At 35.9% G+C, this 13,017-nt stretch overlaps 1 protein-coding gene across 6 annotated transcripts in view; it reads right to left on the bottom strand.

The window, feature by feature from the left end:
* The window catches only part of LOC143222095 (tensin-3-like), a 314,899-nt gene that overhangs the window by 192,634 nt on the left and 109,248 nt on the right, over positions 1-13,017 (bottom strand). The window contains exon 1 of one of the 6 annotated variants that reach the window (XM_076448036.1): positions 8,580-9,102. The exons of 4 other annotated variants lie outside the window; for them this stretch is intronic. In XM_076448036.1, the coding sequence (XP_076304151.1) occupies positions 8,580-8,582 (3 nt within the window). In that variant the 5' untranslated portion in view covers positions 8,583-9,102. Of the gene's footprint in view, positions 1-8,579; positions 9,103-13,017 lie in introns of those variants that run through there. One more of the 6 variants, XM_076448037.1, reaches the window with a different exon arrangement.

Here is a 13,017-nt window from a genome sequence, read left to right as displayed (position 1 = left end):
GTAGAACGTCAAATGTTTGTACTGATCTCGAGAAAGAGATGAGAGCATGGAATGTACCTTTTCGGTGCTTCTCAATAATTCTTCTTTTATGACAGTAACGGAAAGGCTTCTAGCTCGAAGGGGGAGGGGAGAGTCCTCATATTGTATGTTCGAGAAAAATTATGGAAGTCTGTCCTGTTTGCGAGAAAAAATAGCCAACCATAAGGACAACACAAATTTCACAATGAAAACTTGTTGGTGTCTGGAGTGGAGAAATCCCACTCCAAGTACAGGTTTTCTCCAAATGAATTACACAAGAGTTTTGTGATGACGAGAAACCCACTTGAAATAAAAATATATCTCAAGACTGCTGGTGTGAGAACTAAAACTTTTATTAAAATAAAGTAGAGAACAACGTTTCGACCTTCTCAGGTCATCGTCAAGTTAACAAAGAGAGAGTTTGCAACTGCTCGTTGCCGGGCACGTGTCTTAGGGACGACATTATAAACGTGCACAATATTTTAGGTTTAATATCCATAGCAGCCGTCTTGAGATACACAAGGCTTTGTCAGCTACAAACGTTGTCATTAAAATATTTAGAAAGCAAGGTTAGAATAAAAATGGACCAAAGCTGTTTGAACTTTTACAAAAGAATGGACTTTGAAAAAATAAAAGTGTGTTTATTATTCCACCTATTAAAACCTATATACTTTTTTGTGAGATTTCTGACTCCAAAGGAAAACGATTTACAGTTAAATGCATTTAGAGAATGATTACGAACGCTCGATAAAGTTCGAACAAAAATACAAATGTATATTTTTAGCAAAGACAAACGTGGTCTGAAGTCCCAAACTGTACATTTTCTCAACGACGATGTTTACTTAGCGTTTAATTGTTGTTGTTTTTTTAATTTCGCATAAAGCTACACGAGGACTAACTGCGCTAGCCGTCCTTAATTTAGTAATGTAAGACTAGAAGGAAAGCAGCTAGTCTTCACCACCTACCGCTCACTCTTGGGTTACTCTTTTACCAACGAATAATGGGATTAATAGTCACTTTATAACGCCTCAACGGCTGAACGGACGAGCATTTTGGTATGACGGGGATTCGATCTCGCGACCCTCAGATTACGAATCGAGCGCTCTAACCACATGCCATTCCGGGTCTCTTATTTAGTGTTACAAACGAATCGGAAAAAAAAAAAGCTGTGATGTTCAAAACGACAGATTATCAAACAGTTCAGAAACAACAACAACAAATATCTGGTAAGAAGAGCACTGGTGGTGATTTCTGTTTTGATACTTTCCATTATCTTTAATTATTAGAATAATTACAAACAAACTTTAATGCTAAACTAATGTTTCCCAAAGATCACACATTCAAAAGGCAGAGCTACATTATTTCTGTTTTCTTTTTCATATTCACCCCTTACAGTTAGGCCTAAAATACTTTTGTGAAGTTCAAGGTAAACTGCTTATTCAAACACGCCCTCTTGATTTGAAGAGATTCAAGATAATGGAAAAAAAAGTAATGAAATACATTTACATGTTCGAGTATTGTAAGCATTGTAACAGATTATTTTTGACAATAAGCTTCATACATCAGTGTCGCTCGTACTAAAACAAAGCAGAATTAAGCATGCAAAACATGCATGTTCAAAGTAGAACATGACAAAACTTAAGATTTTAATGAAAAAAACAGGTGTATTGAAGACCTGCTCATAGTGCTATTATAGTGAATGTCTTGACATGGCGACTATAAAAATTGAAAATCGTCTTTTCCACACACACGTGTTTTGATGAAGAAAAGAAATTAACACGTAAATAAATAACCAGTTAGTCCGCTGGATAATAATGGACATCTAATTGATACAGCAATATATCACATGTTATCCAATCATTAAAGTTATTTTAGGTCGTTACGAGTGAGTAGCGTACTAAACAAAACAAATTGATTACATTCCATCATTTTGTGAGACCTATGCTATTTATTCGCTTCGCTTTTCCAAACAGCAGTGATGAGCCGCGAATTGTTTGTTTGTTTTGTAATTTCGCGCAAAGCTACACGAGAGCTATCTGCGCTAGCCGTCCCTAATTTAGCAGTTTAAGACTAGAGAGTTTGCTGGTTTGTTTTTTTAATTCGCGCAAAGCTACAAGAGGGCAATTTACGCTATCCATCCCTAATTTTGCAGTGTAACACTGTAGGGAACGCAGCTAGTCATTACCACCCACCGCCAACTCTTGGACTACTTTTCTACCAATGAATAGTGGGATTGACCGTAACATTATAATGCCCTCACGGCTAAAGGGGCGAGCATGTTTTGTGTGACAGAGATTTGAACCCGCGACCCTCAGATTACGAGTCGAGTGCCTTAACCACCTGATCATGTTGAACCGCGAATTCGGTACCGCGAGTAGGATAGCCAATCAAGGAATATATTATGCTTTTATTTAATAGCTTCTTCACTGAAATATAATTTTTTTGGCGAAGAAAAGAAATAGTAGATACGTTTGATACAATTACAACAGTCACCACCACAATTGATTGTTTTGTAATATTCGTCCTATATTAATTCATGTACCAGGCATGGCCAAATGGTTAGGGGTGCTTCACTCGCTATCAGTGAATCGCGGGCTCAGTCCTCGTTCCACCAAACACACCATGGGGTCGTTATAATGTACGGTCACTTCCACTATTCGTTGATAAAAATAATACCCCAAGAACTGCCATGCCAAATTAGCCCTTGTGTAGCTTTGTGCGAAATTCAAAACAAACAAAGAAGTCAATTCGCGTTGTGTGCGGTTTTTTTTATTGTTTTTTTGTTCCTATGAGCTCCGAGCGCGTTTTAGAACCCCTTGGTACCCATTTAGTAGATAAGACGCACAATACAGATAAGACACATAATCACCCATGCCATCCCTAGCCCACATACCAAATTTGTTCCTGCTAGCTTCAGAGTTGAGGGAAAAGTTTACAGTTACAAAAAAGTGAATGCATACTAATGTTTTTTTCAAGGGGCACCCCTCCCTCTTCTAACAGCTATAGGAGTAACTGAGGGTATGAGAAGAGCTTATTAGGTACAGTACTCAGACCTCTAATGTACTATGAAGGGACCTTTGAACTTTGATGAGGAGTGCAGATATATCCTACTAGTCGCTTCACAAGCACTATTATGTTCGAGACAAGTGTTTCATTGCTTATTGATTGTCATACAATCACATGGTAGAAAAAGAAGAAAAAACACAGTTAAGAAAGTTGATTTTACAACTAAGTGGTTCAGATAATACTGTCATGTTTTCTGTAGCTCTCGGGCTTTCATATCTATTAGTAAAGCCTGAGAACTCCAGGAAATACTAAAATCCTATTGTAAGGGAATTGAAGACTGTCTAGTTAACCCTGACATTATCCATTGTAAAAATGGGTAACTGACCGAAATCATTTAACTATTGTTGTACATATATAGTCCTCCAATGGAACACAAACCTACGGATTTACATCCGTAAAATCAGGGCTTTGACACAGCAGAAAGCCTGATATACTTATATATGTTTTACGTAACGCATCCCCTGGTGGCTCAGCGGTATGTTCGAAAGCTTATAACACTAAAAATTGAGTTTAGATACTTGCGGTAGACATGGTAATTTGTCTGTGTAATTTTGCGCTTAATAACCAACCAAAGAGAAACAAAAATGTGTAGCTTAGATAAGAGATGAGATATTGTTTACTGTTTTTATTTTGGATAACCTAAAAGTAAAGCAGGTCTAATTTTCAGAACCCATAAACCAATATATTCGCTCAGTCAGTGGCGTCGAAAAACATCCTATGTCCTAGGGTCGTTAATATCCTCGCCTCCTCTTCATTCTATTTATTAACTTTTGTCGATTTTTCATAAACGAGATTTAGAAGAAAGATTTCTTCATGAATCTACGTAAAAACAGTAGCCATTTTAGCTTATTAAGCAGTATCCATTTCTAGGGAGCTTTCGAATATCTCAGTGCCGGGTTTTGGAGCAACTGTCTCCCCCACTTGTCAGCCCTGCGTTCAATACGTGTATTATTTTACATTTAATGAAGCGCCCGAGTTTTATGTGCTTGAAAAATGTCCATCACATGTAAATATAATAATAAAGCCTATTGCCAGAGTCTTGTTAAAATTAATTTGGTAAAAATATTTAACTCCTTAAAACATGAAGATTATAATAACAAGAGACTCAACATTATGGCAATTCGGAATGTCGGAAAAATACACCAAAAAACAAAAAGTGGGAATCCTCAATAGCCGCGGCACTTGAAATTCGTTTTGGCAGGATTACAATAAATTAATCTATGAGACCTGGGGCGTAGTCAAATGCATTAATCTACAAACTGTAATTAGATCCCAAATCGATCAAGATATGACAGAGCTATGAGCTAAAAGTTTATACTTGAGAAACAAAACAAAAACCAACTCAGAGCCGTTTTATGAGCCGCTCTGCCGCGGCTAAAAAAGTAAAGAATGAAAAACAAATATTAAGGAACATCATTTACAAATGCAGTGCAAGTTTTACACACAGAATAATGTATAGAAATAAAGTTATCGAATTATATTAATTTATAATTTCTATCGTAACTCACTACAAATAACATTTACCGACATTTTTGGGTTATATTACTGCAACACCATTACCAGTATCCAACCATGTTAGGTTATATTACTTCAACACTATTTCCGGTATCCACCCATGTTGGATTATATTACTTCAACACCATTACCGGTATCCAGCCTTTGTTGGGTTATATTACTTCAACACTATAACCAGTATCCAGCCATTGTTGGATTATAAAAGTTCAACACTATTACCGGTATTAAGCTGTGTGTGTGTGTTTCGTTGCAGCAAAACTACATCAAACTATCTGCTGAGCCCACCGAGGGAAATCAAACCCCTGATTTTAACGTTGCAAATCCGTAGACGTACCGCTGTACAAGCGGGGAGCGGTGCTAAGCTAAACGAAATCCTTAACATTTAATTGTTTTCCTTGTTTGTTATTAAGTCCGGAACTTCACAAAAGGCTATCTACACTGAAACTACTACGGATGTGTAAACCAGGATTTTAGTGTTACAAGGTTTAAGCCTCTCTATTTAGCCACGAAGGGAGCATTTAACCTTGACAAGAATGATTGGAAGCCATAACGACAGGAAAACAAAAAAGAAAAATAATTAACCTAAATTATTATTTTAGGTGTCTACAACTCCCAAGAAATCGTTTAAATTCTTACTGTTCTGAGCATTCGACGTTGAGAAGAAACGTTCAAATATTTCGTTCTATTGGACTGTTCGAAACCACCGATGTTGTTGTTTTTTGAATTAAGCACAAAGCTACACAACGGGCTATCTGTGGTCGGCCCACCACGGGTATCGAAACCCGGATTTTAGCGTTGTAGACCGCACACATACCGCTGAGCCACTGGGGAGCACAAAACCACCCCTAACAACTCTTGTAATGTAGAAGAAACTGACACTTATTTAATGGCCAGGGAATACATCAATGTGTGAGTTCTTATGTAAGACAATTTTGAAGCAGTCCTGCTGTTGAAGCCACCTGACACATTGCTGACAAATTAATTACGATAAATTAGTGATCAATCCGGACAACAAAGGCGAACTTGTGCTTTAAGCCCTAGAAAACCACATGGAACACCTATAACATTTCAACAATTTAGATACTGCATTAAAATATATGCATTGATAATAATAAATAATAAAAAAACTTAATTCAGATTACTTCGGATTCAGGGACTCGTGTCAAACATAATGGAGACCGAATATGACATAATTAGTAGTAATTAAGCTGTGTAATTAAATAATAATAACAACTAACAGTTATTTAAAACTGGTCTCAATAAAACATAATTTACTTCCATGTCAGCTTTCGGTGGACACAATAGATAGCCCGATGTTCAATTAATATAAATAGCGCCTACAAAACATTGGGAATATCCCGTTTCCACAATCAATACCAACAGTGATGTGTCGCGCAGCCAAAACGACCTGCAGGACGCACTGTGTATTATTGACATTCTGTGGCGGGACTATAAAGAAACTTGTTAACACTGTTTGTGAGAGAAAGCTACCACATATATTTGTGTTTTGTTGGTGTGTATTGACAAAAATTCACCGTATATAATCAAAACACCTTAAGCGTGAAAAAGTTACGGCCAGAAAGGATTCAGCGTGCGGTTTGTTTTGTTTTGAATTTCGCGAAAAGCTACTCGAGGGCTATCTGCGCTAGCCGTCCCTAATTTAGCAGTGTAAGACTAGATAGAAGGCAGGTAGTCATCACCACTCACCGCCAACTCTTGGGCTACTCTTTTACCAACGAATAGTGGGATTGACAGCACATTATAACGTCCCCACGGCTGAAAGGACGAGCATGTTTGGCGCGACGGGGATGCAAACCCGTGACCCTCAGATTACGAGTCGAGTGCCTTAACCACTTGGCCAAGCCGGTCCTATCAATGAGAAATTAGACCAATCAACATCAGAAAAACATTACAAACGTGTACAGAAACGTGGACTGACTTTACAAAGAATACTCACTCATCAAATATCAGCATATAGCAAATTTAACAAAGCTGAGCACTATAACAGTACTTTTGTCATCAGTTTTTAACAAAGCTGATAACTATAACAGTACTTTTATCATCAGTTTTTAACGAAGTTGATCACTATAACAGTACTTCTATCGTGAGTATTTTAATAACTATAATTGGCAATTCTATAGGACACAACACAAATTTTTGCTCTTTTGTGAATCACTTAGGATTTGATATGTAACATGTTACAGCAAATATAACATTACTGTAGTCGTTTGGTGCTAATTTCTCTTCCTTGTAACTGAATAATCAAACCAGACATTTTCAGTTACACTGCACCACTCTTCCCCCAAAACAAATATGTCAAGAAAAGATATTCAACCTAGTAATAGTTTTAAACACCATTACATGTTGTTGTTGTTTTTTGCAATCGCAGTTACCTTGCTTGTAAAAAAAAAATTTTAGACTGTTATTCCTAAATGTAAGCTGAGTTTAATTATTTGGCTTTGGATATAGGAGTATTATATGAGGTGTTTTCATTTTACTTTAAGACGAGAGGGAAGGCAACTAGTCATCACCACCACCCTCCAGCCCTTGGGCTACTTTTTTACCAACGAATAGTGGGATTGAACGTTACATTATAACGCTCCCACGGTTGAAAGGGCGAGCATATTTGGTGTGACTGGGATTCGAACCCGCGACCCTCAGAATACGAGTCGAGCGCCTTAACTACCTGGGCATGTCGGGCCCATTCCTTTAAGTCGCAAACTCAAATCTATTTTGGCCGAATCTTCTTTTCACACTTAAAGTGTTTCGTTTAATTAATATAGACACGGAGAAGGGTAACTGCAGACTTAGTATCTACAAGACTCTTGTGGATATACTGTTTGTTTAATTAACATAAACCGTACTTTTGTTTATGTAAATAAAGTTAAGGTCAAATATCTGTAAGTTTACACATACAAAAGTTTAGAGGAAATAGAGTTTAACTCGTATCCATAAAGTTAAAAAACGAAGTAAGAATATAAATATATTCAGCATATACTTAACATTTCCTATAGTTTTACACACAATAATAAGACTTCATAAACATACTGAATTTTGCTGTAGTTTTACACACAGGAATAAGAATATATAAACATACTGACTTTTGCTGTAGTTTTACACACAAGAATAAGAATACATAAACATTCTGACTTTTGCTGTAGTTTTGCACACAAGAATAAGAGTATAAACATAATGACCTTTGCTGTAATTTTACACACAAGAATAATAAAGTATAAACATACTGACTTTTGCTGTAGTTTTACACACAAGAATAAGAGTATAAACATAATGACCTTTGCTGTAATTTTACACTCAAGAATTATAAAGTATAAACATACTGACTTTTGCTGTAGTTTTACACACAGGAATAAGAATATATAAACATACTGACTTTTGCTGTAGTTTTACACACAAGAATAAGAATACATAAACATTCTGACTTTTGCTGTAGTTTTACACACAAGAATAAGAGTATAAATATAATGACCTTTGCTGTAAGTTTACACAAAGAATAATAAAGTATAAACATACTGACTACTAAGAATGTATAAACATACTGACTTTGCTGTAGACTACTGACTTTTGCTGTAGTTTACACACAAGAATACACATACAAGAATAAGAATACATAAACATTCTGACTTTTGCTGTAGTTTTACACACAAGAATTATAAAGTATAAACATACTGACTTTTGCTGTAGTTTTACACACAGGAATAAGAATATATAAACATACTGACTTTTGCTGTAGTTTTACACACAAGAATAAGAATACATAAACATTCTGACTTTTGCTGTAGTTTTACACACAATAATAAGAATGTATAAATATACTGACTTTTGCTGTAGTTTTACACTCAAAATTAAGAGTGCAAACGTGCTGTGCATACATTTACCATTTCGTACAGTTTTATTCATAAAAGTAAAACTTGACTACATACAAGTTGAGCATATATATATATATATACACATACACTTACCATTTCGACAGCAGGTAAATGGCGACTATTCGTATCGCGAGTCTACATCGTTTAATTCACTTTTTAACAAAACAATATTTTATTAATAACAGATTTTTTTTTTTTTTGAAGTGTCGATGTAGAAGCTGAGGATGCGCGGTTGGTTTCCAAACCTTTTACCTCAGTGTCTCTCACGGCCAACTGCAGGCTTTCTAACAAAACTTACACAGCAACAAACATTACCGGATGGGAACCTGTTTTAACTAGCACGTGGTTGTTCGTATAAGGGTTATTCAGCACCAATTACGGAGCACCCCCCTGCGGCAGTAATTGGATTCACAGCGAAACGTCCTTGATAATGGTTATTAAGGTATACAAAATAAGAAGTGAAAACTGTTGGTTTTGTCTCGATTCAACTTTTTACAGCGATTCGAGAATTAAGTTATCGGTTAGAGTGTATTATTACACTACTCTTCTATCTCTGGCAAAGGTCTAGGAAGTAACAAGTTAGTACGTAATAAGCTGTTCATTTAAGAAGAGAGAAAAACAAACGGTCTATCACGCCCAAGTGTTTTTAATGAGTTGCTTGTTCAGATGAGTCGACAACTGAAGCAAGTAGAAGTGTTTTATACTAAGTTATATTCGTCTGGAAGTAGGCCAAAAGAACTAATTCATTAGAGAAACAACAGTGGAAATAATAATTCAAGTTCTCTTCAATGTATCAGCACAAAGTCAATGTCATGTGACGTCATTCGACTACAAGGTTTCAGAGATGTTCGAATTTTGTTCATGCACCGCCTGGAAATGATATCACATGACATTGACTTTGGGCTGATACATTGAAGAGAACTTGAATTATTATTTCCACTGTTGGTTTTATTTGAACTTCGAGCAAAGCTACAAGAGGTTTACCTGCGCTAGCCGTCCCTAAGTTAGCAATGAAATACTAGAGAGAAGGCAGCTAGTCATAATCACCCACCGCCAAATGTTAGGTTTATCTTTTACCAACGAACAGCGGGATTGACTGCGACATAATAACGTAGCTTCTTCTAAATCTTACGTAACTACGGTACTTGTAAGTTCTCGCAATTAATAACTATGGTTTATCATTAATTATATTTCTGCGAGTTTTAATGCTTGGTGTAATAACTGTAAAGAAAGAACAACTATTTTATATCAGAGTAAGCAAGACTTGTATTACAACTGTAAGCAGCAAACTGACTCTATTTTAGTACAATAATAACCATGTGAGGTTATAACACAAAACAACCGCGTTTGATAGTATAACACCTAGTGTTGGTTTGTGCCTCAAACGCACAAAACGAACAAAAATAACCATTAGAATCAATGAAATATAGCTGCTTTTAACCAGGTCGTATCTGTATATGCATGTGGTCCATCATGAAATGGTAGTTTGAGTTCTTGCTAGCAAGGGTTAGTAAAGTGGTTCTACAACGTTTTTGTCCACCAACAACTTCGGCCAGGTAAAGACCCTGTGGACCATCTCTAGGTCCTGTCCCACCTGTTCTGGTCTCTTGTATGGTTTCGGCCGTGGCATTCGGACCATCTGGAGGACACTTTCAAACCAAACTTTGAGAACCACTGCACTGGTGGGATAACCCTTTTGTTCAGTTGTTACAGCACTTGTTTGGTGTGAAAAAGATATGAAGTTTACTTGATAGAAAAATACAAAATGAGATTGTAACAACAATGAAAAACATGGCTGCTTTTTCTACAGAACTAGTCCGTGATACTTAGGCCCACTAATATCCAACAATGAGTTTCAAGGAAGACAGCAATCAAAGTCACGACACTAGTTACTACAAACTTTAATAAGCTTACACAAAGCATCACAATACATATAATCTATAAATGTTTTATATTATTAAAATATATATAATATAATGTCCTTTACAAATATACACTGACAAAGAGAAGTGTAAAAACTCTTTAAGTTCGTAAACAGTTTCAACATTCACTTCCCTCTATAAGCATAAGGTACAATCATAACCTGAACATATTTTTCACGAATAGTTGTGATAGACTAGAATGAAGGCAGCTAGTCAATACATCCGACCGTCAACTCTTGGGTTATTCGTTTAGCAACATAAAGTGGGATTGACTGTTGTGTTATAACGCGCCCGCAGCTGAAAGGCGGGCATGTTCGGTGAGGAGGATTAGAACAGGCTGTCCTCAGGTTTTTGTCTCGAGCACTGTAACCATCAGGCTGTTTTTATAAGGTATTTTTTGTGTGAATATTTTCTGTATGTACGGTACAAAAAACAGCATTCTCACATGTTAACTTTACTAAATGGTTTACACATGTGTCACTAATGACTTTATTTCTTCTTCCGCTATTATATTTATAACATTAGATGCACCTTTTTCACACTAGACAGACATGCCAGGTCCTATATTTAATTCTTTATAATTCTGTCACTAAGTGCTCACGAGAACAACGAACCTCGGTCATAATCAATATTGGCAATTAGCCTTTCTTGTCAAAAGTGGCCCAGCATCGCAAGCGCTCGACTCCCATTATGAGGGTCGCGGGTTCGAATCTCCGCCACATCAAGCAGGTTTGCTTTTTCAGCCGCGGGGGCGTTATAATACAATGGTCAATCCTACTATTCATTGGTAAAAGACTAGCCCGAGGGTTGGAAGGGGGGGTGATGACTAGCTGCCTTCCCTCTAGTCTTTCACTGCTAAATTAGGGATGGCTAGCGAAGATAGTCTTCGTGCGCTTTGTGTGAAATCGTAAACAAACAAACTTACCTGAAGCATCAATACTGGCTACCAATACTGTTCGCTCTTCTATGTAAAATATTTTCTCAACCCAAACGAGCCGTTTTTGCATATAAATTTCTCAACAAGTGGGTTTCTCGACATCACGGAGCTACCAATGTTTGTTAAAGCTTTTATTTAAAAGGATGTATTGAGCTGTACAACAAAAATGGCTCATGTTCAAAGATCGAGGAAGTGAATACAGAAATGCCGATTTATTCCTTTGCTATCTACTTATGATTCTGCAGGCAAAATCTTTTATTAAATATCTTTGTTGTTTCTTTGCAATCTTTTACTTAAGTGCTTTTAGTCTCGATAAGATTTACCAGTTGAACTGAATACACACAGAAAACGCTGTTCCTGTAATTCGATATCGTTTTCGAGCCTCTACGTACCAACTCATGAATTCTGAAGAAGCGATAAAGTTTTATTTACTATCCTGGTGTGGTTTTGGACGTTCTTTCGTACCGCTGTTACCCATAAAATTGTTTAGCCAATTTATTCCTTTTATTACCCATTGAAAATAAAGTAGAGTACGTTACAATGAACGTGTAGAATTATTCCTTTTTTAAATGTACTTATGAGTGTATATATATCAGGTATATATAAATATGTGTTTGTTATGACTCAAAATCAAGCCGAAACAAAAATAAATTAAACAAAAAAGCACTGCATAAACTGAAGAGATCCAAGGGTACAAGCAGCGTTTTTTGTTTAATTTGTTTTTGTTTCTGCTGGTTTTTGAGTTAAAATAAATTATATAACTAGTCAGAGGTTTAGATTTCCTGTTTTTAACGCAGTCCTTCATTATGATTTTACTTATTTTACTATTTAACTTCATTAAAATGTACTCGTATATAAATAAGTATGTATATTACAAATTTATTTTCTGTTTACCAAAAGTATAATCTGTGACGTAGAGGTCTAATGCATCATTTGATTGGACTATTGCGGGTTGCAATTTCTTCTATTCAAGGTTCATCAGCAAACCTTAGGTCAAAAAACCAGAAAAAAAATCAAAGTCCTGTAACTAAACTAAGCGCTTTCGAAAGGTGCACATTTCTTCACAAGGGACTTATTTTACATCAGAGAATAGAGTAGAAAACAAAACACTAGGGTAGAATTTACAGTTAAGAAATTAAGGTAAAAGAGGTATCAAGTCGGACTTACACAGCTGTAGAAAAACACCATTTATATCGGATTTACTCTATTTGCAAACTTCCTGTGTGAAATAGATGCAAATAAAAGCATATATGGGTGCTCTTTTTGGTTAATATCAAATATTACGTTATCTTACGCACAACCGTTTTAATTAGACATAAAATTATTCTCACCCACTGACTTCACACATAAAACTACTTTATTCGCCTACTGACTTCACACATAAAAATGTTACTCACTTAATTACCTTACATGTAAAATTACATTACTCACCTGCTTTCATTCACCTACTTATTTTACCCAAAAATTATGTTGCTTATTTAATTACTTTACATGTCAAATTAAGTTACTCATTTATTTAATTGATACATAAAATTACTTTACTACTTAATTACTTGACACATAAAACTAAGTTCGTTACATATTTTCTACGCACATGAAATTGCGCAAGTTTCTATTAAAATTCGTATTTTTTGATAAAAGTTCAAATGTATGACTTAACTTATTCAATGGT

The sequence above is a fragment of the Tachypleus tridentatus genome, chromosome 8 (assembly GCF_004210375.1).
Source record: "Tachypleus tridentatus isolate NWPU-2018 chromosome 8, ASM421037v1, whole genome shotgun sequence".
In the NCBI taxonomy this organism is placed as follows: domain Eukaryota; kingdom Metazoa; phylum Arthropoda; class Merostomata; order Xiphosura; family Limulidae; genus Tachypleus; species Tachypleus tridentatus.
The sequence above is the reverse complement of the archived record's forward strand: the minus strand, read 5'-3'. Positions and strand labels throughout refer to the sequence as shown.